At 41.1% G+C, this 25,386-nt stretch overlaps 2 protein-coding genes across 2 annotated transcripts in view; one reads left to right on the top strand and one right to left on the bottom strand.

Annotated features, from left to right (window-relative positions):
- SLC25A12 (solute carrier family 25 member 12) overlaps positions 1–14,195 on the bottom strand; it is a 211,967-nt gene extending 197,772 nt beyond the window's left edge. The window contains exon 1 of the mRNA XM_059167037.1: positions 14,045–14,195. Coding sequence (XP_059023020.1) covers positions 14,045–14,062 — 18 coding nt within the window. The 5' untranslated portion in view covers positions 14,063–14,195. The remainder of the gene's footprint in view (positions 1–14,044) is intronic.
- The window catches only part of METAP1D (methionyl aminopeptidase type 1D, mitochondrial), an 86,439-nt gene continuing 74,973 nt past the window's right edge, over positions 13,921–25,386 (top strand). Inside the window, 3 exon segments of the mRNA XM_059167038.1 lie at positions 13,921–13,974; positions 13,976–14,326; positions 14,328–14,391. Of these exon segments, the coding sequence (XP_059023021.1) occupies positions 13,936–13,974; positions 13,976–14,326; positions 14,328–14,391 (454 nt within the window). The 5' untranslated portion in view covers positions 13,921–13,935.

Here is a 25,386-nt window from a genome sequence, read left to right as displayed (position 1 = left end):
TGATGCAGAACTCAATACCAGAATCCTAAGATCATGACCTGAGCTGAAACCAAGAATCAGGACACTTAACCAATTGAACCACCCAGTTGCTCCCATAATTCTTCCTTCTGAATGAAATTATTTTACATTCGTATATTATGTCTATTTACATTAAACATACCAGTGGATTTAACGTGTTTAAAATGTTCTTCTAAAAGATTAACAATATTTCATATTGATATGCCCCTAATAAACTATTTACTTAGATTTTTTATTATAACATTCAAATGAATTAATGTCTTTGTGTGTGTGTATATATATATAATCTTTTCATCTGTTAGATCATTTCCTTAAGATAAATTCCTGGGAAATGCAGTTACTGAGTCAAAGGGCAAGAATATCTCTATGACTCAGTTACTCAAGCCATATTTTCCAGAATAGCTTATAAATCACTAACATATGAATGTGTATACTAGTTTTAACAGAATTTCAGTGGCATGGGATATTGATTTTGTTGTTTCAATAGTGTAGAATCTCAAATCTGTATTTCTTTTGCTTAATGGGAAGACTGAATATTCTTGGTTTTTTGTTTTTATTTTTGTTTTTTAAAGATTTTATTTATTTTTTTGACAGAGACACAGTGAGAGAGGGAACAGTGGGAGAGGGAGATGCAGGCTTCCCACTGAGCAGGGAGCCTAATGCAGGGCTCAATCCCAGGACCCCGGATCATGACCTGAGCTGAAGGCAGATGCTTAACGACTGAGACACCCAGGCGCCCCTATTCTTCTGTTTTTTAAATGAAATTTTTCCTAATATGAATTATCCATTTGATTCTTTAAAAATTTATATTTTGGGATCTACACTCTCACTTTATAGATGGACAATACATCGAGAGTTTCACTTGCATAAGGTCACATATAAATTTATTGCAAAGTCAGGACTATGCCCTGGGCTTCTGAGTTCTCCATCTTATTTTCTATCAAGTAGGCTAACCAAGTCTTAAGCATGCCCACTAAGCTCTTTGTAAGAGGGCCTTTTTTTCACTGGCATCTGGAAAACACCTCACTTGCATGACATTCACCCTAGGCACCAGACAAATACCTTAAGTGCCCTCTTGTTTTTATAACCATAGAGGAGCAGGTATTAGGAAAAGGATGTTTGGTTATAATGACTAAAAGTAATGGTGCCTCATTTGAAGTACACCTTGAAGTTCTTCATTTCCTCTCAACATTTTCAAGCTTTCAACATCTATAATTTTTCTGTTTCCATATTCTTTCATATCTTTATTATAATACATATTTCATTCTCCCTTGTATTATGTGTTACAGTGGGGTTATACTGTGCATTTACTCATTGATTTGGGTAGAGCTGTCATATATATAACAAGTAGTATGCACGTAGTACAAAATTGCAAAAGGGCATACAATAAAAAGTTCCCCACCCTAGTCCTCCAGAAACAGTCCCCTGTTCCTAGTAATTTGTATATATATAGATGCATAAATGAGCACATATGTTTATATCTTTTATTTTACATATGGTAACCTACATATATTGTTAGCTCTAAGTTGCTTTAAAAAAAAAAAAAAGATTTATTTATGGTAGGAGGGAACACGTGAGCAGAGGTAGAAACAGAAGGAGAGGGAGAGAAAAGCAGATTCTCCACTGAGCACAAAGCCAGATATGGGGCTCGATCTCACAACACTGAGACTGAGCCAAAATCAAGAGCTAGAGACCTAACCAACTGAGTCACCCAGGCACCCCTGTAAACTTGCCTTTTAAGCGATATATCTTGGACACCTCGGTGGCTCAGTCAGTTAAGCAACCAGCTCTTGATTGCCACTCAGGTCATGATCTCGGGGTCCTGGAATAGAGCCCCATCTCAGGCTCCAGGCTTAGTGCGGAGTGTGCTGGAGATTCTTTCCCTCTGACCCCCTCCCTACTTGCATGCTCTCTTTCTAATAAATATTTTTGAACAATAAAAAACTTGATATATCTTGGAGATCATTAACGCTGTCTTGTTTAATGGCTGCACAGTATTCCATTGTATGGATATATCATAAGTCACTTTACCGGTCCCCTATTATTTAAGTGGTTCCCAGTATTTTCCATTACAAACAGTACTGCAATGCCTATTCCTATACAGATGCAAGTACACCTACACACTGAAGCCCTAGAAATCACATCTTTATTCTGATCTCATCCTTCTAGTGACTACACTACATTTACAACAGTCAAATGAATATGAACGAAGGTTACAGAAGCTTGAACTGTACCCATGTGGAATAAAGTATGCATACTGGACTAATCCCACCACCTCATCCACAGCTAGAAATATTAATTATCTTTAAGTCATATGATTTGAATGCTTAGGCATATATACCTCTTTGTTTATTCCTCTAGTCTTGCTTAGCTCTTTTCGAACCTTATCATCCAAAAGAATTGCTGTACAGCAGGGTTTCTCAGTGCCAGCACTATTGACGTTTCGGCCAGATCATTCTTTGTTGTGTGGGGCTGGCCCATGTACTGTGAGGGACTAGATGCCATTAGCACTACCCTCGTCTCCAGATTTGACAACCAAATGTGTTTAGACTGTCACATGTCCTCTGGGGGACAAAAATCACCCTTGGTTGAGAACCACTGCTACTTAGGATTGAATATTCATCCATGTTAGGCACTATTTTTTATTATGCCACACAGACACTGTAAAAAGTTCAAAATGAGTCAGAGTACTTGATGAGAAGCTGCTTCCACCTGGCTTCCACCCAGTCACCCAGTTCACTTCTCCAGAGACAGTTACTTTTACCAGTCTCTCTCATGTCCCTCAGAGTTAATGATCAGTCTGCAAATAAAGTAATTTTTTATCTTATCACAAATACTGCTATACCATATGCAGTACTCGGAATGTTTTCCAGTTAAATTTAACTCATTTTTTTAGTACATATTAGAAAAATTCAACTTTAAACACCTTGATTCTAAACAGCTGTTTGGTATTTCATAATACAATTTCAGTGTGTTTAATCCATTCCTATATTAACAGACATTTGGGTTGTTCCCCATCTTCCACTCTTATAAGCAGAGCCGTGGTGAATATTCTTGTGTGTACTCCCATTTTGTACATGTGGGAGTATGTATGCACGATGGGGATGGAATCACTGAGTGAAAGGGTGTGGACATTTTACATTTCGGTAGATTGAATACACATTTGACACAATAAAGAAATTTGAATATGGGTTCTATATTAGATGATATGGGATTTTGCATTGTTGTGATAATGATATTGTGTAGGAAATTGTCTTTATTCCTAGGGGTTATATGCTGAAGTATTTAGGAACAGAGTCATAGTGTCTGCAACTCACATGCAAATGGTCCAGAAAAAAAGTATGTACAGGGGTGGGTGATACGTATCCTTACATACCCATATGCTTACATAGACAAATGTATGTACAGAAACAGAAACAAAAAGCAAATGTGCCCCAAATTTTAAAATTATTGAATCTAGGGCACCTCGGTAGCTCAGTTGGTTAAGCGACTGCCTTGGGCTCAGGTCATGATCCCGGGATCCTGGGATCGAGTCCTGCACCAAGTTCCCTGCTCTGCAGGGAGCCTGCTTCTCCCTCTCCCTTTGCCTGCCACTCCTGTTGCTTGTGCTCTCTCTCTCACATTCTGTCAAATAAATAAATAAAAAGGAAAGTCACTTTAAAAATAAATAAATTATTGAATCTAGGTGGAAGATATATACAGGTGTTCACTATATATATGATTCTTCAACCTTTCTGTATTAGATTTGCAAAATAAAAATTGGGAAAGAAAAGTTGTTGCATGCATGAAACAAAAACATACTGTGAAAAAGAAACACTGAATAAAAAAGAGCTCTTGAAAATTTAAAATAAATATTCTAATTCAAGAAGCAGAAATGTGGGTCATAAAGTTGAAGAAATTTCCTAGGACATTGAAAAGAGAAAAAATGAGAGTAAAGATAAATCAATGTGGGAATTCTGATAGCTAGTTTATTTTAATTTCAGAGAGGAAGAGAAAACCAGATCATCATCAAAAAAGGGAGGACAATTCCTGAGTTGAGGAAATGAATCTTCAAATTAGAAGCACAGTGAAGGTTGAACAAGGTTAAACCACCATCACTAACATTTATTGACACTTATTATCTGTGAAACACTTGAATGGGTCCTGTCAGTTCTCACAACAACCCTCAGAGGCACATGGTATTCTCCTCAGGTGAGGCCTGGGAAGATTATTTCATCCAATATCACAGGAAGTGACAGAGTTAGGATTTTAGTACAGGCAGTCTAATTCCCTTGGGTTCTTAACCACTACACCACTTACCTACATTTTGACTAAATTATTAAATTCCGAAACACTGAGCATAAAATAAAGAACCCAAATGCTTTCTGAGGGCAAGACAGGTCACCTAGGGAAGGGGGGGTATTTAAATAGCATTAGACTGGGGCGCCTGGGTGGCTCAGTGGGTTAAGCCGCTGCCTTCGGCTCAGGTCATGATCTCAGAGTCCTGGGATCGAGTCCTGCATCGGGCTCCCTGCTCAGCAGGGGGCCTGCTTCCTCCTCTCTCTCTGCCTGCCTCTCTGCCTGCTTGTGATCTCTGTCAAATAAATAAATAAAAATCTTTAAATAAATAAATAAATAAATAGCATTAGACTTCACATCAAGCATACTCCATGCTGGGGCGCCTGGGTAGCTCAGTGGATTAAAGCCTCTGCCTTCAGCTCAGGTCATGATCCCAGGGTGCTGGGATCAAGCCCCGCATCGGGCTCTCTGCTCAGCAGGGAGCCTTTCTCTCTTTCTGCCTGCCTCTGACTACTTGTGATCTCTGTCAAATAAATAAATAAATGAAACCTTAACAAAAAAAAAAAAAAAAAAAGCATACTCCATGCTAAAAGACAATGGAACTGAGGCGCCTGGGTGGCTCAGTGGGTTAAAGCCTCGTCTTCGGCTCAGGTCATGATCCCAGGGTCCTGGGATCGAGCCCCACATCGGGCTCTCTGCTTAGCAGGGAGTCTGCTTCTCCCTCTCGCTCTCTGCCTGCCTCTCTGCCTACTTGTGATCTCTCTCTATCTCTGTCAAATAAATAAATAAAATCTTAAAAAAAAAAAAAAGACAATGGAACAATGTCTTCAAAGTATAGAATCCTATACCCAAATTATCAATCAAATGTGAGAGTAAAATAAAGATGGTTTTGAGAATCTAAGAAACTAGAGAACTTACATCACACACTTTCTGATGAAGTTACTTGTAGATCTCATGAAGGTGAATCAAAGAGCATGTTAAGATGTGGAGTATGTGTGGGTGCCTGGGTGGCTCAGTGGGTTAAGCCGCTGCCTTTGGCTCAGGTCATGATCTCAGGGTCCTGGGATCGAGGCCCGCATGGGGCTCTCTGTTCGACGGAGAGCCTGCTTCCTCCTCTCTCTCTCTTTCTGCCTGCCTCTCTGTCTACTTGTGATCTCTCTCTGTCAAATAAATAAATAACAAAAAAATCTTTAAAAAAGAAAAAAAAAAGATGTGGAGTATGTGAGATGATAAAACTAATTTTAATAATTTTAATAATTTAATTTATTAAAATTTATTAATTTAATAAAATTAATAATTTTAATAATTTTAATAAAACTATTTCAATAAAAAGAAATCTGAGGATGGCAACTGAGTAATAGCTCTGAAAGTAATTGGTCGAAATTATAATAGGAGACTATGAACTCAAGGGAAAAAATAAATAAATAAATACGTATGGGACACCTGGGTGGCTCAGTTGGTTAAGCAGCTGCCTTCGGCTCAGGTCATGATCCCAGCGTCCTGGGATCGAGTCCCACATCGGGCTCCTTGCTCCGCAGGGAGCCTGCTTCTCCCTCTGACTCTGCCTTCCACTCTGTCTGCCTGTGCTCGCTCTCACTCTCTCTCTCTCACAAATAAATAAATAAAATCTTTAAAATAAATAAATATGTATATATGTGTGTGTATGTGTATATATATATATATATATATGAATGTCAGAGTCCAAACATCATAAACTGTGGTTGGCATGCCTTTGAGCAGTAACTAGAAACAAACCAGTTGAGTCCAGTCAGACTGGGAAAGGGTAGGATGGGAGACTCTCCCTTTTCATTGCAACCATTGTTGTAACTGCATGTTTTTAAAAACTATGTGTGGGGCGCCTGGGTGGCTCAGTGGGCTAATGCCTCTGCCTTCGGCTCGGGTCATGATCCCAGGGTCCTGGGATCGAGCCCTGCATCGGGCTCGCCGCTTGCCGGGGAGCCTGCTTCCCCCTCTTTCTCTCTGCCTGCCTCTCTGCCTACTTGTGATCTCTGTCAAGTAAATAAATAAAATCTTTTAAAAAATAAAAACTATGTGTTACTTTGATATGAAATTTTATTTAAATACTACTACTACTACACTGTTCAGCAAGTAACACTGAACATATATTATTGTCAAATAAAAGATAACTGTAAAACATGTAAGTTTTAAAAACAGGTTTACCTGACATAGGCAAGTGGCACCTTTAAACAGTGAGACTGTGCTCAGCCTGACTTCCACAAAGCAGAACTTGCCAAAAGAAAAGTTAATGAAGAGCTTTCTTTAACTAAAAAAAGTGAACCAAAAAAAGAAAAAAGAAAAAACACAATATTCAATCCTTTTCTTTGGAAATGGTTCTCAGTGGGACCATAGTTTACCACGCTCCTTATTTGGCTACCAAAAGAAACTGTCCCTAAACTTGACCCCCTAGTGCTATGAATCAACAGACACCACATAGAAAACCAAAGCTTTGAAAATTTTCATTTCATAATTTTGGGGGCTTTCCATTAACCCTGTGGAGAAATGTAACACAATAAAAGCATAACATCATCTCTTATGAATATCTGAAGAGCATAAGATGCTCATAAAGATCTCGTAAAAAACTATTTTTTAAGATCTCCAGTGTTGCAATGTACACAGGCTGGAAAAGGGTTGTGTCTTCTCTCCTACGACCTCTCCCTGGGCCTCACTGTCTTGATCTTCAAGCTGGAAGGGGTGGGGTTAGGGCTGGATTAGATGGTCTTTGAAGCCTCTTCCAGGTCTTCATCTGTATTCTCTCTCTTCGAACTTAATAAAAGATCAGTTGGAAAACGTGCTTTGGGTAGACTCTCCGTTCACCTGGACAGTTCTTTAGATTTTTTAATTAATAATTTTGGCAGGTGAATCCGTGCATCAGTCGTGGGCTGCGCAGTTTGTTTGCCTCGTTCTCTGAATCCCCCTTTGTGAAGGCCTCGGGGGGCCACCACAGTGAGGCTTGTTTGCTGTCTGTTCCTAGAGCAGCTGCTGCTTTTCTTCCTTTATCCTTTATCAAGCAAAAGAAAATGCAGGGATGTTTGTGTGTGCTTCAGAGGAGGAAAACGCTCTCCAGACAGGTTGCTCTCCGGGTGAAAGTGGATGGGGTGAGCACGGAGGAGCTATAGCTCAATGGGAAGAGAGGTCGAGGCAGCATCTGCCCCCGTTTGTTTCGACACTTTCAGTCTCGCATAGAGAACGGTGCTGAGTGAGAGGCGAGCAGAAGTTAAGAAACTGTTTAGTTTCTCGGGCATTCTGGGGGGTGGAGGCAGGGAGTGGGACGGGAGAAGGGGACATCCAGCTAGTTTTCTTTTTCTATTATTAAAGTCCTTGCCATTTCATCATCTCCGCTTTGGAGAGTCTTACCGCAGTGTGTTTTGCAGAGCCGCTAACGGACCCAGGAGTACTGTTTCCTGCTTACAGTAAGAAATATCAAAAGTTCCCAATATTTTCAGCCTGTGACATTCATGGTCAAACTGCGGTCTCTATGAACTGGTTTCACACAGTCCTGGTTTTGCTCAAACACACGAAGCATGATAGAACAAACAGAACCATAAAGCCAGTAAAAGAAAATACAAAGATGGAAAGATAGGAGAAGGTAACCAGGAGTGTACCATCACTTCGGGAGGGAAAGAAACAAACCAGTCAGTAATGTTAGAAAAAGGTGGAAACAAAGAAATGGGAACAAGAGCAGAGTAGGGGGCAAAGGAAAGACAGAATGCGCAGTAGACTGTAATAAGGCCCCAGGTAGCAGTGGGCATTCCTGGGCGTCTGCGTATGGTTTGCCTGGTCTGCTCTCTGGGACCCCGTACAGATGTGTGACTGGTCATGGTAACGATAGGTTCCTTCTCTTAGAAAGTCCAGTCAATGGTACATGCATAGAATAAAAACTCTGGCTGAATATACATCAACCTGCTGTATTCAATACTGATTACCTGGACAAAGCTTTTCTGGGGGACTTCTACTTCCTATAGTATACATTTTGGTATTTCTAAGTGTTTTTATCTTATTTTTTAAAAAGGGGGCGCCTAGGTGGCTCAGTGGGTTAAAAAGATTTTACTTATTTATTTGAGAGAGAGAAAGTGAGAGACAGCATGAGAGGGTAGTTCAGAGGGAGAAGCAGACTCCCCATAGAGCTGGGAGCTGGATGCGGGACTCGATCCCGGGACTCCAGGATCATGACCTGAGTCAAAGGCAGTCGCTTAACCAACTGAGCCACCCAAGTGCCCTATTTTTATTGTTTTAAAGATTTTCTGTATTTATTTGAGAGAGAGAGAGAGAGAGTGAGCACAAGTGGGAGGAAGAGGAGCAGAGAGAAAGGGAGAAGCAGGCTCCCCGCTAAGCAGGGAACCCAATGCAGGGCTCGATCCCAAAACTCTGGGATCATGACCTGGGCCAAAGACAGATGTTTAACTGACTGAGCCACCCAGGCGCCCCTGTAAGTGTTTTTAAAGAGCACATATTACATACTTCAATAAACAGTAAAAACAAAACAAAACAAAAAACCAGACTTTTTCAAAAGTTCTAACAAGGAGATCAAGAGCATTTTCTTTGTGGATTACAGATGTTAAAGGAAGAATTATATCCCTTTCTCTCACCTTCAACTTCACAGGAAGTAAAACGGATTAAACAGGTTCTAATTTCCTGGGAGCTTGTCTAATTAGAGTTCAGCATTTTTCTCAGGTCTTGGCAGCCAAGGATAGCCAGACTCTGTAACCCTTCACCCCTGGAGTTGTTCATATGGGCTTATCCTCTCAAGGGTATTTGGTCCTTTTTTATGGACAATCTTGTGAATATGTTAGTCTCAGCTTTCCAATTAGTTTTTTTTTTTTAACATTTTATTTTTAAGTACTTTCTACATCCAATATATAGGGCTTGAACTCAGAACCCTGAGATCAAGAGTTGCATACTCCATCCACTGAGCCAGCCAGGTTCCTCTCCAACTAGTTTCTTTTTTTTTTTTTTTTTTTTTTTTTTTTAAAGATTTTTATTTATTTATTTGACAGATAGAAATCACAAGTAGATGGAGAGGCAGACAGAGAGAGAGAGAGGGAAGCAGGCTCTCCGCTGAGCAGAGAGCCCGATGCGGGACTCGATCCCAGGACTCTGAGATCATGACCTGAGCCGAAGGCAGCGGCTTAACCCACTGAGCCACCCAGGCGCCCTCTCCAACTAGTTTCTTAAGAACAAAAATAATATCTGGGTGCATGGGTGGCTCAGGTGGTTGAGCTTCTGTCTTTAGCTTGGGTCATGACCCCAGGGTCCTGGGAACAAGCCCAGAGTTGGGCTCCTTGCTCAGCGGGGAGCCTGCTTCTCCCTCTTCCTCTGCCACTCTACCTACTTGTACTCTCTCTCGGTGTCAAATGGATAAATAAAATTCTTAAAAAAAAAAAAAAGAACAAAAATAATATGTCTCTTTGGAGCCTAGAGTAGGTATTAAGTATTCCTTTGTTGGCTGATTGATTGTTAAATTGTCTAGTAAACTTCTTGCCTTTCTTCCTTACTCTGAAGGGTAACCATTCTCCAGAAGCCTATAAGCAGCTGCTACTTTTCCAGGGATTACTAATGGAATAGATGGCAGTTACTAAGTGTACACATTTTTATTTAGATATCATGGAGGCAAATACACACTTCTGCTTTAACTCAACTTTCCTCTGAGCCAGTCCCAAGAGACGATGTCAAAGAAGCCTTTTTTCCTCAAACCTGCATAGTTTCAAAGCAAAACTTGACCGAAACAAATATTATCAGAAAACTCGGATGCATCAGCGAGTGAGATCTTGGACTATTCTCATCGTCTTCCCTGTAGCCCTCCCAGATCCTCCTCCTCTTGGCTCTTGCCTCCCCTCCGTGCTCCAACAATGAACAGGCTATATGCTGAAGCATTCTTTCTTTCTTTCTTTCTTTCTTTTTTTATTAACATATATTGTATTATTTGCCCCAGGGGTAGAGGTCTGTGAATTGTCAGGCTTACACACTTCGCAGCACTCACCAAAGCACATACCCTCCCCAATGTCCATTGAAGCATTATTTCTGCTTACAATCTCGCACATCTTTCAAGTCAAGAGGCTGAACCAATTTGAAATTAATACTGACCAGACTGGGCGGGAAAGCAACAACTCTCTTGGGACAACGTTTTGGTCTTGCCCTACAGCTACCTTAGTCCCTTGACAGATTGTTCAGGAAAGTTCGGCAAGCTATTTGCTGAGCCCATTTGGACCAGGTTTATATATGGCAATAGATTCCTGACATTTTCTGAATTTCAGGGTAGGAGGGGCTCAAGTAGGACAATATTGTTCTTAGAAGGGGGTAGAACTTCGTTTCTTTTACATAGAATTTATATGACTGAGAAAATGTCAGTAGACAAATCAAAAATGAGATGGACAGGAGGGTCACATACAACTAAAGTCCCACTCCCTTGCCCCCTGGTTCCTTCTTGGTTGGCACTGCTATAGAGCAAGAAAATAGGGCACACACAGCAAGGAGAAATCCTCTTGATTTCTCACAACTGCCTTGGATATGGCATTACTCTTCTCAAAAAACATGGAGAATCTATGCATTTTCTCTAAGGATACCCCTTGATTATTCAGTAACTTATCCATTGCTGTCTCAAATGTTGGCATAGGAAATGATCTTCTGCCAGCTAGTTGGTTAAGAGTGCCTTAGAAATTTTCCACCTGTACAGATAATCATTTGAAGCTGGACCCTAACTTTACAGGGGTCCAATGAGCTGCTGAGACAGGTCCCTGTTTTATGTTCAGGTATGTTTATGCAGAACTCCTAGTTCCTGGAAAGAATGTTCATTTAAGTTAAAAAATGTAAATAAATAAAAGTATTTCCTCATACTAAAATCAGATAAATCAGATGGCAGGATTGGAAATATTCTTCTCAAGCCGTAGAGTAAAATGCTAAGAAATGATCCTGAAATCTAATCAAAAGGCAAAATTCTCCAATTTGAGAAGCAAGGTCAGGAAGGGTAAATGAAGGCCACTCGGGCTAGATGACAGTCTTGCTGAAGTTGTCCAGGCCCTAGCGTACCACTTACCCTCAGCAGGCCAGCCCTAGCGTACCAGTTACCCTCAGCAGGCCATAGACTCTGCCTTGTGCCCAGTAGGAAATACTGCCTTTTTCAAGTTAGTTTTACAATGTGTTCATATATGCTTCTATAGATATGTAAGCATCTTAGTATAGGTTTTTGTTTGTTTGTTTGTTTGTTTTTAGGTATCTTGCATTGTAGGTAATCCTAATAAGTATTAAAAAATCTAAACTTGTGGGACACCTGGGTGGCTCAGTTGGTTAAGCTGCTGCCTTCGGCACAGGTCATGATCCCAGGGTCCTGGGATCAAGTCCCACATCGGGCTCCTTGCTCAGCGGGGAGCCTGCTTCTCTCTCTGCCTCTGCCTGCCACAATGCCTGCTTCTGCTCTCTCTCTCTCTGACAAATGACAAATAAAGAAATAAAATCTTAAAAAAAAAATCTAAACTTGTAAAACAAGTTACAGGCTGATGTTTTACAAAACAAAATTTATTTTTAAAGAGATTTACTGCATCTTGCATAATCTCCTAGAGAATTTAAAACATGTGAATTTGAATTACAAATTCAAAACATATATTACAGAAACCAATATAATTTAAATTTGATTACAAACTATATATAACTTTTGAAAAAGTTATATAGTATAAATCTATAATAAAATATCATTAAGTAGAAGAAGGAAAAGCTGACTTCAAAAATATGAATATCAGAATTTATTTCTGATTTATTTCTTTTATAAAAGATTAAAAGATTTTAAAAGGTGCTAATAAGACATGAACTTAGGTAAAAAATAAAACCAAGGTAAAAGACCTATAAAACAATAACGAATCACAACTAATAAAAATATTTTAACATTAAAAAATGAATTTTTGGACACACAAACTGAAGGTATTAAGGTTGTCCTTTATTTCTTGAATTCTGGCCTTGAAAAACTACTCAACTTTGTATTCAAGAATCCCAAGTACAAAATCTGAATATTGGTGGGCGTTCAAATCAGTGAAGTACCACAGTGTAATTAACCTTCATTTCACAGGTGGGAAGACACAGAAATGGAGTAGAGAAGTGAGTCAGTAGTGGTTACTCATCTAAATGAAAGCATTCTGATGCCCTGACTCTCCAGGACAGAATACTAGAATCGCAAAGGATCTCAGATGTTGATGGTCTAGCCTTTTATCTTACTGGTCACTATGCATTTATCACATAAACTGATGATTTGGGAGGACACATACTGGCAACCTTTAATTCTTCTAATGTTAGGGAGATATCGTATGAGATAAGCCAAATAAGAGGTCAGTGGGTGAGCTGCATAACCTTGCAAGTTCCTATCTGTGTCATTTCTAGCTCATCCTAGATACCCACATTCTATGCCAAACTTATTAGGCATTTTCTCCCTGTATTCCACTACAGTGGGGCCACCTGCGTCCACACAGTGCTTCCCTTTCCTTTTCCTTGTAGTGGCAGGAGAACAGAACAGATTCACCATATTCAAAAGCCCTCTCCCTGGAACTGATCTAAGTTTGAAAAAGGTAGAGCTTGACATAACCTGTGGGAGTACTTTTCATTCTCAACCTTACACATCTTATTTACCTCAGTGGAAAACATTTCTCTTTATCTTTCAAGGCGACCTAAAAGCATCCAACACTGGGTCTCCAAGAAGTATAGCACGTGTCCTCCAAGGAACTGCCACAATTCATTCTTTGAAAGTAAAAGTATCAAAACTATGTAGTCATTAAAAAGAATGAGTTTGAACTAAGATTTGATGTTTATTATGAGTGCAAAAAGCATGTCCTAACAGTAAGGATGTGAGTTCATTTTAAATATTTACACATATTTGCCTGTAAAAGGTACAGAATGATGTACACAGTGGCTGTCTGGAGAGTAGGATTGTGGTGTGCAGAGAGGGTTAGGAAGGGGACCTGGGCTTTTTTCCTTTATTCATTTCTGAATCGTCTGCATGTTTCATCAAGTGTGTACTTAAATTCTTAAAAATTAATTAGGGAACACCACACACAATCACCAAGGATCCTTATCAGTCTTTACTGCATTAAGTCTGGGAAACCGGGAAATCCTTGGTTTGACTGATTCCGTGGAGAACTGAATTCCTTCACCAGACATTCCTTAAATACCAGATTCTTTGCCTGGCACCAGGCTACCAAGATCAATCATACCTGAAATTGACAGGATGGAAATCTGCCCCAAAATGCAGCTAAGAGGAAAAGTGGATTTGGTAAGAATGGGCACCGTCATCACTAGGGATACAACAGCACCCTCACTTGTCTCACAATTGGCCTTCTGTAGGCTTCATCTTTCGGCAGCGCCACTGGCAGACGTCATCCTCCCATTCTTAAAAGTCAAATCTAGGACTAAGACTCCAGTTAATATCGTTGAGCGGGAAGTGTCCTTGGGGAAAGAGAAGTCCCCAGAAGAGATCCACTGGGGTACCCAGAATTGGTTTTGCAGCTGCACAGAGATTCCCGTCTTGTCTGGAGTCTCTGCTGAGTAATGTAATTTCTGGGACAGCAAAGGGGCAGCTGGTGACTTTGAACCAAATTTTACCTTTCAACTCAATCCAGGGAAATTGCAACAGAGTGGCCGACGATGCAAAGTGCTATGTTGAACGCTAGATTGTGCTTTATTTTTTTCCTCCCGACTTCACGTTTCCATGCACCAAAATGTTGATGCTACAAATATTGGATGCCACGCTTACCTGACACGCTTCTTCCATCCCACCTGGGCGCAGGGGCTCTGAGCGAGCGCGCGAACCGTGGCTGGAGCCCGCCTCTCGCGGCCGGAGCGGGCTCGGCGGGCCGCGGGTTCCCCTGCTGGCCCCAGTGCCGGAGCCGCTTCGCTGCCGGGACTCCCGCAGTCAGCCCCCCGCGCGCACGCGCGCTCCCCCGGGGTGGCCCGGGCGCCTCCAGTTTTCGGCAGGGCTGCGACTGGACAGTTCCTGCGGGCGGGGCGGGGCGGCACGGGACGGCTAAGGAGTGCTCCGCGACCACGTGATCGGCGTTAACATGGCGGCGCCCAGCGGCGTCCACCTGCTCGTCCGCAGAGGTAAGCACCTGGAGAACAGTCCCGCGGGGTTTTGCTCGGTAGCTCTCTCACTAAGCACCCGGGTTCAAAGGGGTTACACCCCCGCGCTCAAACATTTCGGCGCACACGGATGTTACTTTCAGTTGTAGCGATACACGCAGACACACAGGCTGACACAGGGACACGCCTCAGGAACAGACACATTTATTCACTCGTCATTTGCCTGGACCGCGTCACTGCGTGGCATCTATTCGCAGTCACCCCTTGAGGTTTATGGGACATTGACTGGAGTCTTCTTCCCCACGTCAGTTGTATGATTAGTGTAGCAAACTTACTTATTTGGCTGTGGAGAGATGAACCTACGGTAACTCGGGAATGCGCCTGGATACCCAGTTGCCACAGAGAAAGCAATTGGTGTTTGTTGTATCTATTGGCATGATACAATACATCTTTGGGGGAAACTTGCAACATGTGATTATTCTGTCACAGTGACTTAAAGTGAAGAGGAGAAGAAATCATGCGGGAGTAGCTCTCAGTAGGTGTTACCCTTGCATGAGTGGTGAGACTTCAGTAAATATGCAGATACTTTTGCAGGGAAATTAGGGGAATCCTTGTTAGATTTGTTCTGAATCTTGGTTAGAAAGATCTAAGAAGTTGTCTCAAGGATTGGGAAAGAGAGGAACTAACATATTTTGAGGTGTCAGGCATATAGGATCAGAAGCCCAGTGAGGTAAATATTATTTTCATAGTAAATAGCTACCGTTTATTAAGTGCTTTTTAAAAAAATTTACATATAATGTATTATTTGCTTCAGGGGTTCAAGACTGATGACTGAATCATCAGTCTTACACAATCCATATCAATCACCATAGCACAGAAGTACATGATGCGGTGTCAGGACCTTACATATGCTAGCTACCTTTTGAAACCTAATGAGCTGGGGCGCCTGGGTGGCTCAGTGGGTTAAGCCTCTGCCTTCGGCTCAGGTTGTGATCTCAGGGTCCTGGGATCCAGCCTCGCAGAGGGCTCTCTGCTCGGTCGGGGTGCCTGCTTCCCCTTCTCTCTCTGCCTTCTGCTCTGCCTACCTGTGATCTCTCTCTCTCTCCGTCAAGTAAATAAATAAAATCTTTTAAAAAAATAAAATACAAAAAATAAAACCTAATGAGTTAGTGCGTGCTTCAGCAGCACCTATACTAAAATCGAAACGATGCAATGCAGAGGTTAGCGTGTAATCCCTGGGCAGGGGTGATATGCAATTTCGTAAAGCGTTCCATATTTTTTGAATTAAAAATTTAAGATTAGGGCGCCTGGGTGGCTCAGTGGGTTAAGCCGCTGCCTTCGGCTCAGGTCATGATCTCAGGGTCCTAGGATCGAGTCCCGCATCGGGCTCTCTGCTCAGCAGGGAGCCTGCTTCCTCCTCTCTCTCTGCCTGCCTCTCTGCCTACTTGTGATCTCTCTCTGTCAAATAAATAAATAAAATCTTCTAAAAAAGATTTAAGATTATAACTAAACAAAGGAACACTGTACTGTGAAAAGAAAATAAATAAAACCCAATGAGTTAGGCGTTACTCCTGATTTGCAGATGAGAAAAGTGAGGCAGAGAGGTTAAGTAATATGACTACGGCCGCACAGATTGTAAGAGGAGCCAGAGGAAGATTTGAAGTGAGATATGTGCAAGAAGAAAATGATGTAAGCAGTATTTTGGACTGGTTGGTTGTTAGAGTGGAAGTCAACAGGAGAGCCCAACCCTGTGAAAAGAGCCGCAATTTACATCTCTTAAGATCTGGGCTCCAGGCCAAATTCTGTTTACTAATTGAGTTACTTTTCTGTTTCCTCTTTTGGCAAGAAATACTGTTGTTTAGACTTTCTTGTGTACCACAGGTAATGGTGAAGAGAATCTGGGGAGATAGTCAAGATGGAGGAGGAACCAAAACACACAGGCACATGCATATTATATGATGTACACATATATGTGTGTGTATGTATATAATCCCCGCAGATTACAGAAATAACATATTAATCTTTTTTTGGGGGGGGGGTCATGATTTTGACGAATGGTGGTTCAGACAATCCTGGGAAAGACAGCTATAGGGAAGCCAGGTCGGGTTATTGGTTCTTATAACCCATTCCATTATATCCCACAGTGCTGTAACAACTAAAAGCGGGATCTTCTGATTAGAAAAGGGACAGAAAATGTGTCATCAGGGAGAGATTTAGTGGCCAGGAAAGGTCACCTTTATGGATCCTTTGTACGGGAAGAAATGGGGAAGACAAATAAGTGGGACATACTTTCTCTGGTCACTTTCTTGAGCCAGTCTCTCCTGGTTTGTCTTCCACCTCTCTGATTTTCCCAGACTTTCTCTAGGCTCTACTGTTGGGTTTCTAAATATTATTGTTCCCCAGGATTTTGTCCCGAACTTCCATTGCTGCTTTCTCTCTTTGTTGTCACCAAATTTATCTACCTTAATGACTGTCAAATCTAAATGATTTTTTAAAAGTTGAACAGAGTGTCTGCTGGAATTGGGCACCAGCTGCAGTCCAGCTCTCTGTTCGGTATCTTTTCCTAGATGTCTCATAGGGCCCTTAAACTCAACAGATCCAACATGGAAGTGAGTATTTTTCTCGACAACTTCTTCTAGGCCTATAGACTCTATCTCCATCAATGGTATTGCCATTCAGTCTGTATCTAAGTAAAAGCATTTGAGTTCTCTTGGTCCCCACAATTTTTTAAACATTTCTCTGTCCAGTAAGTTAGTAAATCCCATTTCTTTTTTTTTTTTAAGATATAACTATTTTAAGATTTTATTTATGTATTTGACAGAGAGAGAGAGAGCATGCAAGCAAGGGGCAGAGGGATAGGAAGAAGCAGGCTCCCTGCTGAGCAGGGAGCCCAACCCAGGGCTCAATCCCAGGACTCTGGGATCATGACCTGAGCCAAAAGCAGACACATAACTGTCTGAGCCACCCAGACACCCCAGTAAATCCCATCCCCCACAAGCTATTTATTTACTTATTTTTAATTCAAGTATAATTAACCTATAGCGTTATGTTACTTTCAGATGTACAATATAATGATTCAATAATTCTCTACATTACTTGGTGCACATCCTATTCCTTGGATCCCTCCAGTTTTCTGCATAGTCTAAGTACAAGTCTTTACCATTCCTTGGCTAGACAGGGCCTTTGTAACTGGTCTCCACCCCAAGTCCATCTTCTTCCCCACAACCACAGTTCTGTCTCTAAAATTCTGATCTGATTATGATGCTTCCCTGATTAAAAACTTCTGGGAGCTCTTCTTTGCTGTGATTAAAGTCCCTTAGCGTGCAAGGCCAGCTCCAGCACACTACTTAATCTTTGCAGCCTCATCTCCTGTCAGTTCCCTTTCTTCATATTGCTGCTAAGGTTTACAGTTGTGTGCATCCTTAACTGTGCTCCTGCAATGTCCTTTTTCACCTGACAAACCATTCATCCCTCAAGGCCACACGTAAATTCTATCTCTCCTTTAAGCTTGCTTTCTTCTGCCCAGCCAAACTAACTCACTCTGCTTATATAGCACTTGGGGTGTACCTTTACCAGAACACTTGTCACCTGACATCAAAGTATATATACTTCTGTAGAAAATATTAGTTTACACCCCTGTCACACTGCTAGAACGGGAGCTTCTTACAAGTGTGTCTTACCTTCTTTATCTGTCTCTGCAAGGCCTGGAGCACAGTGTCTGGACATTGTAAGTACTCAGTTTCATAACTGAATGAAAACCCTTTCAAATTGCAACCTCCTACAGAAATATTTGTGCACAGAAGTTGTACAGTAGGCCTAAAGAATAAGTATTTCAAAATGTCAGTTTCTAGGATGCCTGGGTGGCTCAGTCATTAAGCGTCTGCCTTCGGCTCAGGTCATGATCCCAGAGTCCTGGGATCGAGCCCCACCATCGGACTCCCTGCTTAGTGGGAAGCCTGCTTCTCCCCTTCTCCCTCACCTGCTTCCCCTGCTTGTGTTCCCTCTCTCACTCTCTCTCTCTCTGTCAAATAAATAAAAATCTTTTTTAAAAATGTCAGTTTCCAGGGTGCCTGGGTGGCTCAGAGGGTTAAGCCTCTGCCTTCGGCGCAGGTCATGGTCCCAGAGTCCTGGGATCGAGCCCCGCATTGGGCTCTCCGCTCAGTGGGGAGCCTGCTTCTCCCTCTCTCTCTCTGCCTGCTGCTCTGCCTACATGTGATCTCTCTCTCTGTCAAATAAATAAATAAAATCTTTTAAAAAAATAAATAAAAATGTCAGTTTCCTTCACATAACAGGCCTAGATAGTGAATTTTTTTCCTTCCTCCCTTCTTCCTTCCTTTCTTTTTCACTTTCTTTTTTATATTCCATCTCTCTCCAAGAATAATGTAAGACAATTTTACTTCTGTGTATCTTTTTTGGCAACTGTGAAAAATTCATTCCAGGTTATTTGAATTGTGAATCAGACTTATAATTAGAAAGAAAAAAAACTGAAATGGGGGAAAGGGAAGAAATCTAAAAGAGAAGTGCTTGAAGTTTAAGCAGTGTAGCCATAGGAGAGATGAAGGAAGCTGATGGAAGTAAACCCTTGCACCTCGGCTCCATCCTGCTGTGGAAACAAGCCATGTGGAAGGAGTTGATGCTGTGAGAGGAGATGGCAGACTGTTGGCAAGTCTGGCAGAAACTCTAAGGAAGACACATCTGGTGGGTGTGTGGAATAGTCTGGTCTTTCCAGAGGGCTGTGTGGCAATGTCTTCGAGATATAAGGTATACGCGCCTTTTACCTAACAATTCTGCTTTTAGGAATTTATCCTAAGAGAACAATAGAATGAGTATGCAAAGGTGCTTGAACAAGATTGTATATTGGTGATATTGGACAGAATCTGAAATGTCCATTGGTAAGAGAATGGCTACATAAATTGTGGTTCATCCATTCACTGGAGTGCTATGCAGCTGATAGAAAAGATGATGTCAAGGGGCACCTGGGTGGCTCATTCAGTTAAGTGTCTGACTCTTGGTTTTGGCTCAGGTCATGATCTCAGGGTATTGAGTTTGAGACCCAAGTGGGGCTCCACACTCTGTGCAGAATCTGCTTGAGAGTTCCTCTTCCTCTCCCTCTGCCCCTCCTGATCATGCTTTCTCTCTTTGTCAAATAAATAAATAAATCTTTAAAGAAAAAAAAGAGTATAGACTTAGTCATTGATACATATTGAGGGAAAAAAACAGGGTATAGAACAGTGCATCTCCCTTATGTAAAAGTACCTTTCTTTGCTTTCTTGTGCATATATGCACAAAGAGATATATAGAATATGTTCACCCAAATGTTCATAGTTGTCATTTCTAGATTGAGAGATTGGACTGATTTTTACTTTTTTGTGCTTGATGTGTTTGAATTTTATATAGTGAGCATTTTTGTTATCCAAATATTACATAATATATTCAAGTAGAATATGTTATTATTCATTACCATACTATAATTTAAGATGCATATAATGCTACTAATATTTCATTATTCATTTTTTTTTAGTTTAACAAATTTAAGAGATATTTACAAGTGCTTCTGTTCTTTTGTGACTCTAAAGCCATCAATTTTTCCACTGAGAATTCTCTTTCCATAATGGTTTTTCAAAAATTTATCCTCCTGGTCAGGGAGGGGCTATTGTACATCATGAATTAAGTACTTTAAACTTTTGTCAGTTGACCTGAGATCCTTCCTATCTTGTATAACTTCTGTAGAAAAATGTATCTTCAGTTTTGCCAAACCAAGTTAGAATTCAGTTTTGAGATGTGGGCTATGTGCAGTTTGGAAAATGGTATTATAATAAGGAGCTTCCTGTGACTTAATCTCTATTCATGTTGACAGCCAGAGAGTGAAATGGATTTTTGCTAGTAGGATATTTTTTTAACAAATACTTTCCCAGCCCTCTTATAATATAGCTTGTTACTCATGGATTAAGACATACTTAATAAAAAAAAATCATGGTCCTAAATTCTCTAAAGTCAGGCATGTTCCTAAAGCCATATAGGCTCTTATGTTTTTCCTCTGCTTGAAACAGCCTTCTATAGCACAGATAGTTCCTGTCTCCCATTGAAATTATAAAATCTCAGTGCACAGTGCAGGACCTGTAGACCCTCAGTGATGAATACCTGCAGTCATTTAAAAAAAAACAACAACAACAACCATGACTTTTTAAAAAAGATTTTATGTATTTATTTGACAGAGAGAGTGATCACAAGTAGGCAGAGAGGCAGGCAGGGAGAGTGAGGGAAGCAAGCTCCCCAAGGAACAGAGAGCCCAAAGCGGGCTCGATCCCAGAACCCTGAGACCCTGACCTGAGCTGAAGGCAGAGGCTCAATCGGCTGAGCTACCCAGGTGCCCCATCAACCATAATGATGACCTGTATTTGTTGACATGGAATGATGTCTAAAACTTATATTGTTTGGAAAAAGCAAGTTATAGGACAGTTTAATATAATCTCATTTTGTAAAATAAAACAGCAGTATCTTTGTGTGTGTCTAAGTTTAAGCAGTATAGCCATAGGAGAGATGAAGGAAGCTGATAGAAGTAAACCCTTGCACCTTTCGCATATGTCATAGAGAGAGAGAAAGAGAAAATATCCCAAATACTATGAAATTCCCATTTTCCCAAGCATTGGAAATCTTTGAAGATGCAGAGTGAATGAAATGTATCTTAGGGAATTTGACAAAGATGGAAGGATAAAAATATGTGTACAGAGCTTCACTTGAACATCTTATTTTACAGTTAAAACAACTTTTTCTTGTGGAGATTGGATTTTCTTTTTTAGCTCTTGAACATGGAGAATTTCATTTTTTAAGATTTTATTTACTCATTTGCTAGAGAGAGTGTGCACACATGTGCAGGTGAGGGGGAGGGGCAGAGGGAGAAGCAGACTCCCCACTGAGCAGGGAGCCCAGCTGGACTTGGTGGCTCAGTTCCAAGATCCCTGAGATCATGACCTGAGCTGAAGGCGGACACTTGACTGACTGAGCCACCCAGGTACCCTGGAACATGGAGAATTTCAAATATACATAAAGGAGAGAGAGCAGTAAAATAAACTCCCACATACCTATCACTAGTTATAATAATCACCAACTTACGGCCGCTCTTGATTTATCTTTACCCCTAGCCACTCTCTCCATGGAACTGGATTGTTTTGAAGCACATCCCAGATATTATATAATTTCATCTGTGGATTTTTCATTATGTATCTCTGAAAGACAGGGAGCCCTTTTTATTTTCTTCATATATTCTACATATCAGTTCTAGAATTTTCGACTGGTTCTTTTCTTACAGTTTCCATTTCTCTGTTGAGATTTCCCAGCTGTTCACTCATTATGTCTACCTTTTCCTTTAAGTACTTGAACATACATATTTTTAGTAACCATTTTTAAAGTCCTTATCTGTTAATTCTGTTGTCTTGGTGATTTCAGGGTCTGTTCCTATTTTACTGACTCTGACTTTGGTTTTCTTTTCTCTCAACCATTTCTTTTAATTTATAGTTTGTGTTCAAGGCAGATCAATTCTATAACATGAGAAGTTACTCTGAATCAAAATATAAATACACAAACATAATGTGTAACCTGAAATAGATAAATGGCAGTCAGATATGAAACAAAAAGGAAGGTTCATTCACACACAGAGCACTTAAAATCTGTTGGATATGGTTGTTCCACTGTGGGTTCCTGAAGATGGGAGAAAATGACTTTGGTTATCAAGACTACTGTTGCCATGTTAGATATTGGAACATCTAAGCTTTAGCATGTGACCGTACAAACAAAAGACCTTAGAGAGGATCTATTTTTTTTTTAAGATTTTTATTTATTTATTTGACAGAGACACAGTGAGAGAGGGAACACAAGCAGGGGAAGCGGGAGAGGGAGAAGCAGGCTTCCCACTGAGCAGGGAGCCCAATGTGGGGCTCGATCCTAGAATGCTGGGATCATAACCTGAGCCGAAGGCAGACGCTTAATGACTGAGCCACCCAGGCGCCCTTAGAGGGTCTATTTTTAAAAAGCTCTCTGTGCGCTGAGGCAGTTGTGGAAAGATTTACTCTCCAGAGCCAAGCCCACGTTAGGGTTTGGATCAGATTCTAACTATCTAAAATTATTGACTAAGAACAGAAAGCATTCCAAATATAGGTATTCTGATTGAGTTGTTTTTTTTTTGTTGTTGTTGTTGCTGTTGTTGTTTTTTAAAGATTTATTTATTTATTTTAGAAACAGAGAGAAAGGAGTGCCTGGGTGGCTCAGTTAGTTAAGCATCTGCCTTTGGCTTGGGTCACGGCCCCAGGGTCCTGGGATGGAGCCCTGTGTTGGACTCCTTGCTCAGTAGGGAGCCTGCTTCTCCCTCCTCCCCGCTTGTACTCTCTGTTGCTATCTTTGTCTCTCTTTCAAATAAATGGATAAAAACTTAAAAAAAGGAGATGAAGGAGAAGGAGGAGAAGGGGAAGAAGAAGAAGAGAGAGTGCAACAGTTATTTGATTTGAATAAGTCTGTGTGGGTAGGCACAGGGCCAGAAGCACTAGCTCCAGTCTGGCCTGGCCACCATCCCTCTGTCCTTGTCCACTGCATTATCATCAGTGCATGGTGCATCTCACTGAATGCTGGGTGTGTGGAGAACCCCGGCTTGGGGTGGGCGCAGGTGAGGGCTTCTCCCCCCCCTTGACTGTGGGTCACATTTTTCTGCTTCTTTAAATGTTATCTAATGTGGAATTATATATGGGACATCATGAATAATTCCTTGTACAGGTTATGTTGTTTTTCTTTAAATATGTTGAGTTTTGTTCTGACAGGCAGTTAAATTACTGGCAAATCTTTTTGATTCCACAAGCCTTAGTTTTATTCTTCGTTAGAGTGAATCTGTTTGTTTTGCCCTTAGACCTAGAGTGTAGCCCTTCCTCTAGTGCAGAGGTCAAAAACTTTTTCTAGAGAGGGCCAGGTAGTAAATATCCGAGGCTTTCGTGGACCCTGTCGCCTCTCTTGCAACTCTTCAACTTGCCAATATAGTGCAAAAGCTGCATAGATTGTACTAAACAAGTAAGTGTAGCTATTTTCCAATAACATTTTCTTTGCAAAAATGGTGAGCCAGGTCTTACTTTGCCCCCCTTTGCTCTGCTAATGTGTGATTCTTACTCCTAAGGCGTGATCTTTCTGACGTCTCATTTGAATGCCTTTTCAGCTCCAGGGAGGTCTCTCGACTCTGTTTGAGCTGGACCCCAACTTCTCTCAGCCCCCCAGTCTCTAGAATCTCTGTTCACACTCAGCCTACAGCAGCAACCATTTGGTAGACCTTCGGCCTCCCTTCCAGTACCCTGACACACAGATTCCAGCAGCGTCAGCAACCAGAACTCTGCCTCCCTAACTCAGCAGCGAGGTGCTGTGGCTGTTCAGCTTACACCTCCCAAAGGCCGCCATTTAGAATGGTTTCCCCAAGCAGAACACTGGAGACAGTCTGGATTTACTTTGTGTATTTGTTTACCCTCAAGGTTCACCATTTGCAGTGGTCAATATCCAGTGCTAAAAAATAGTTCCTTCGTGTTTTGTCTAGTTAATTTAGTTGTTTAGGACAGGAGGGAATTCTGATAACAGTTATGTCAACATGACCAGGAGAGAAAGTCACTTTTTTTTTTTTAACCTATAGGTTTACTTTCCCACTTTTCAGTACTTTTTTCCTTGAAATTTATTTGTTGAAGCAACTGGTTAGTATGTCTGCCCTATGGAGCTTTCCACATTCTGGATTTTGTGGATTGTATATCTAATGGGGTCATTTAGAATGTTCCTCTGTAAAATCACTGTTAGATCTAAGGCCTGACCTGATTTAGGTTAGACTTTTTGGGGGGGTGGGGTAGGGGGAAGAAAACTTCGTAGGGTGTTGCTTTTTGAGATGTTAGAGGCCACCAGTGATCATTACTTGGCTCCATTAGGTCATTGGAGTTTGCAAAATGGCAGTATTTTAATTCCATCATTCCTTCTTGATTTATTGTTGAAAAATGTCTACAGAGAGAAACTTCCTCATCGAGTATTTACCCTGATAGACCTCATCCTGGAAAGTTAAATGCTTGATTTGCTCTCTTTATTCACCAGTTTTGGGGTTGTTTTTTTTTTTAGGATTTTATTTATTTATTTGACAGAGATCACAAGTAGGCAGAGAGGCAGGCAGAGAGAGAGGAAGGGAAGCAGGCTCCCTGCTGAGCAGAGAGCCCCATGTAGGGCTCGATCCCAGGACCTTGAGATCATGACCTGAGCTGAAGGCAGAGGCTTAACCCACTGAACCACCCAGGCACCCCTGTTCACCGCTTTTTAAACAACAAGTTTACCGTTCATAAGTGACCAATGAGTTGTTTAGAATAATGTGGATTTATTTTTAATTGTGTATCTACTTCTTTAATTTTATGAAAATATATATGAGGATCATGTAGCATTGAAACAGAATCCTAAGGCAGGATTGCAAGATTCAAGGTAGAAAACCGAAAGCTATTGACAGAAGTAGCATTTTACAAAATGAATTTAGGGAATTCTTACTATAACTTAATGTTAGAGTAGAAGATTATAAGGTGAGAAAGAATTGAATATCTCCCAGAGCTTGTTGCAAGTTGAGTCTCATACTATTAGTCATTCACACTCTAGCAAGAGACTCACTTTTGTATCTAGTGAAATGTCAGATCCTGTGCTTACAATATATATGCTTCTTGGGGCACCTGGGTGGCTCAGTTGAGTTCCTGCTCAACGGGAATCCTGCTTCTCCCTCTCCCTCTGCCTACAGCTCTGCCTGTTTGTGCATGCGCTCTCTCTCTCTCTCTCTGTCAAATAAATAAATAAATAAAATCTTTTTTTAAAAAATGAAAATAAAGTCTATTTAAAAAATAACTTAGGGCGCCTGGGTGGCTCAGTGGGTTAAGCCGCTGCCTTCGGCTCAGGTCATGATCTCAGGGTCCTGGGATCAAGTCCCGCATCGCGCTCTCTGCTCGGCGGGGAGCCTGCTTCCCTCTCTCTCTGCCTGCC

The sequence above is a fragment of the Mustela lutreola genome, chromosome 3, assembly GCF_030435805.1.
Source record: "Mustela lutreola isolate mMusLut2 chromosome 3, mMusLut2.pri, whole genome shotgun sequence".
NCBI lineage: Eukaryota > Metazoa > Chordata > Mammalia > Carnivora > Mustelidae > Mustela > Mustela lutreola.
The sequence above is the reverse complement of the archived record's forward strand: the minus strand, read 5'-3'. Positions and strand labels throughout refer to the sequence as shown.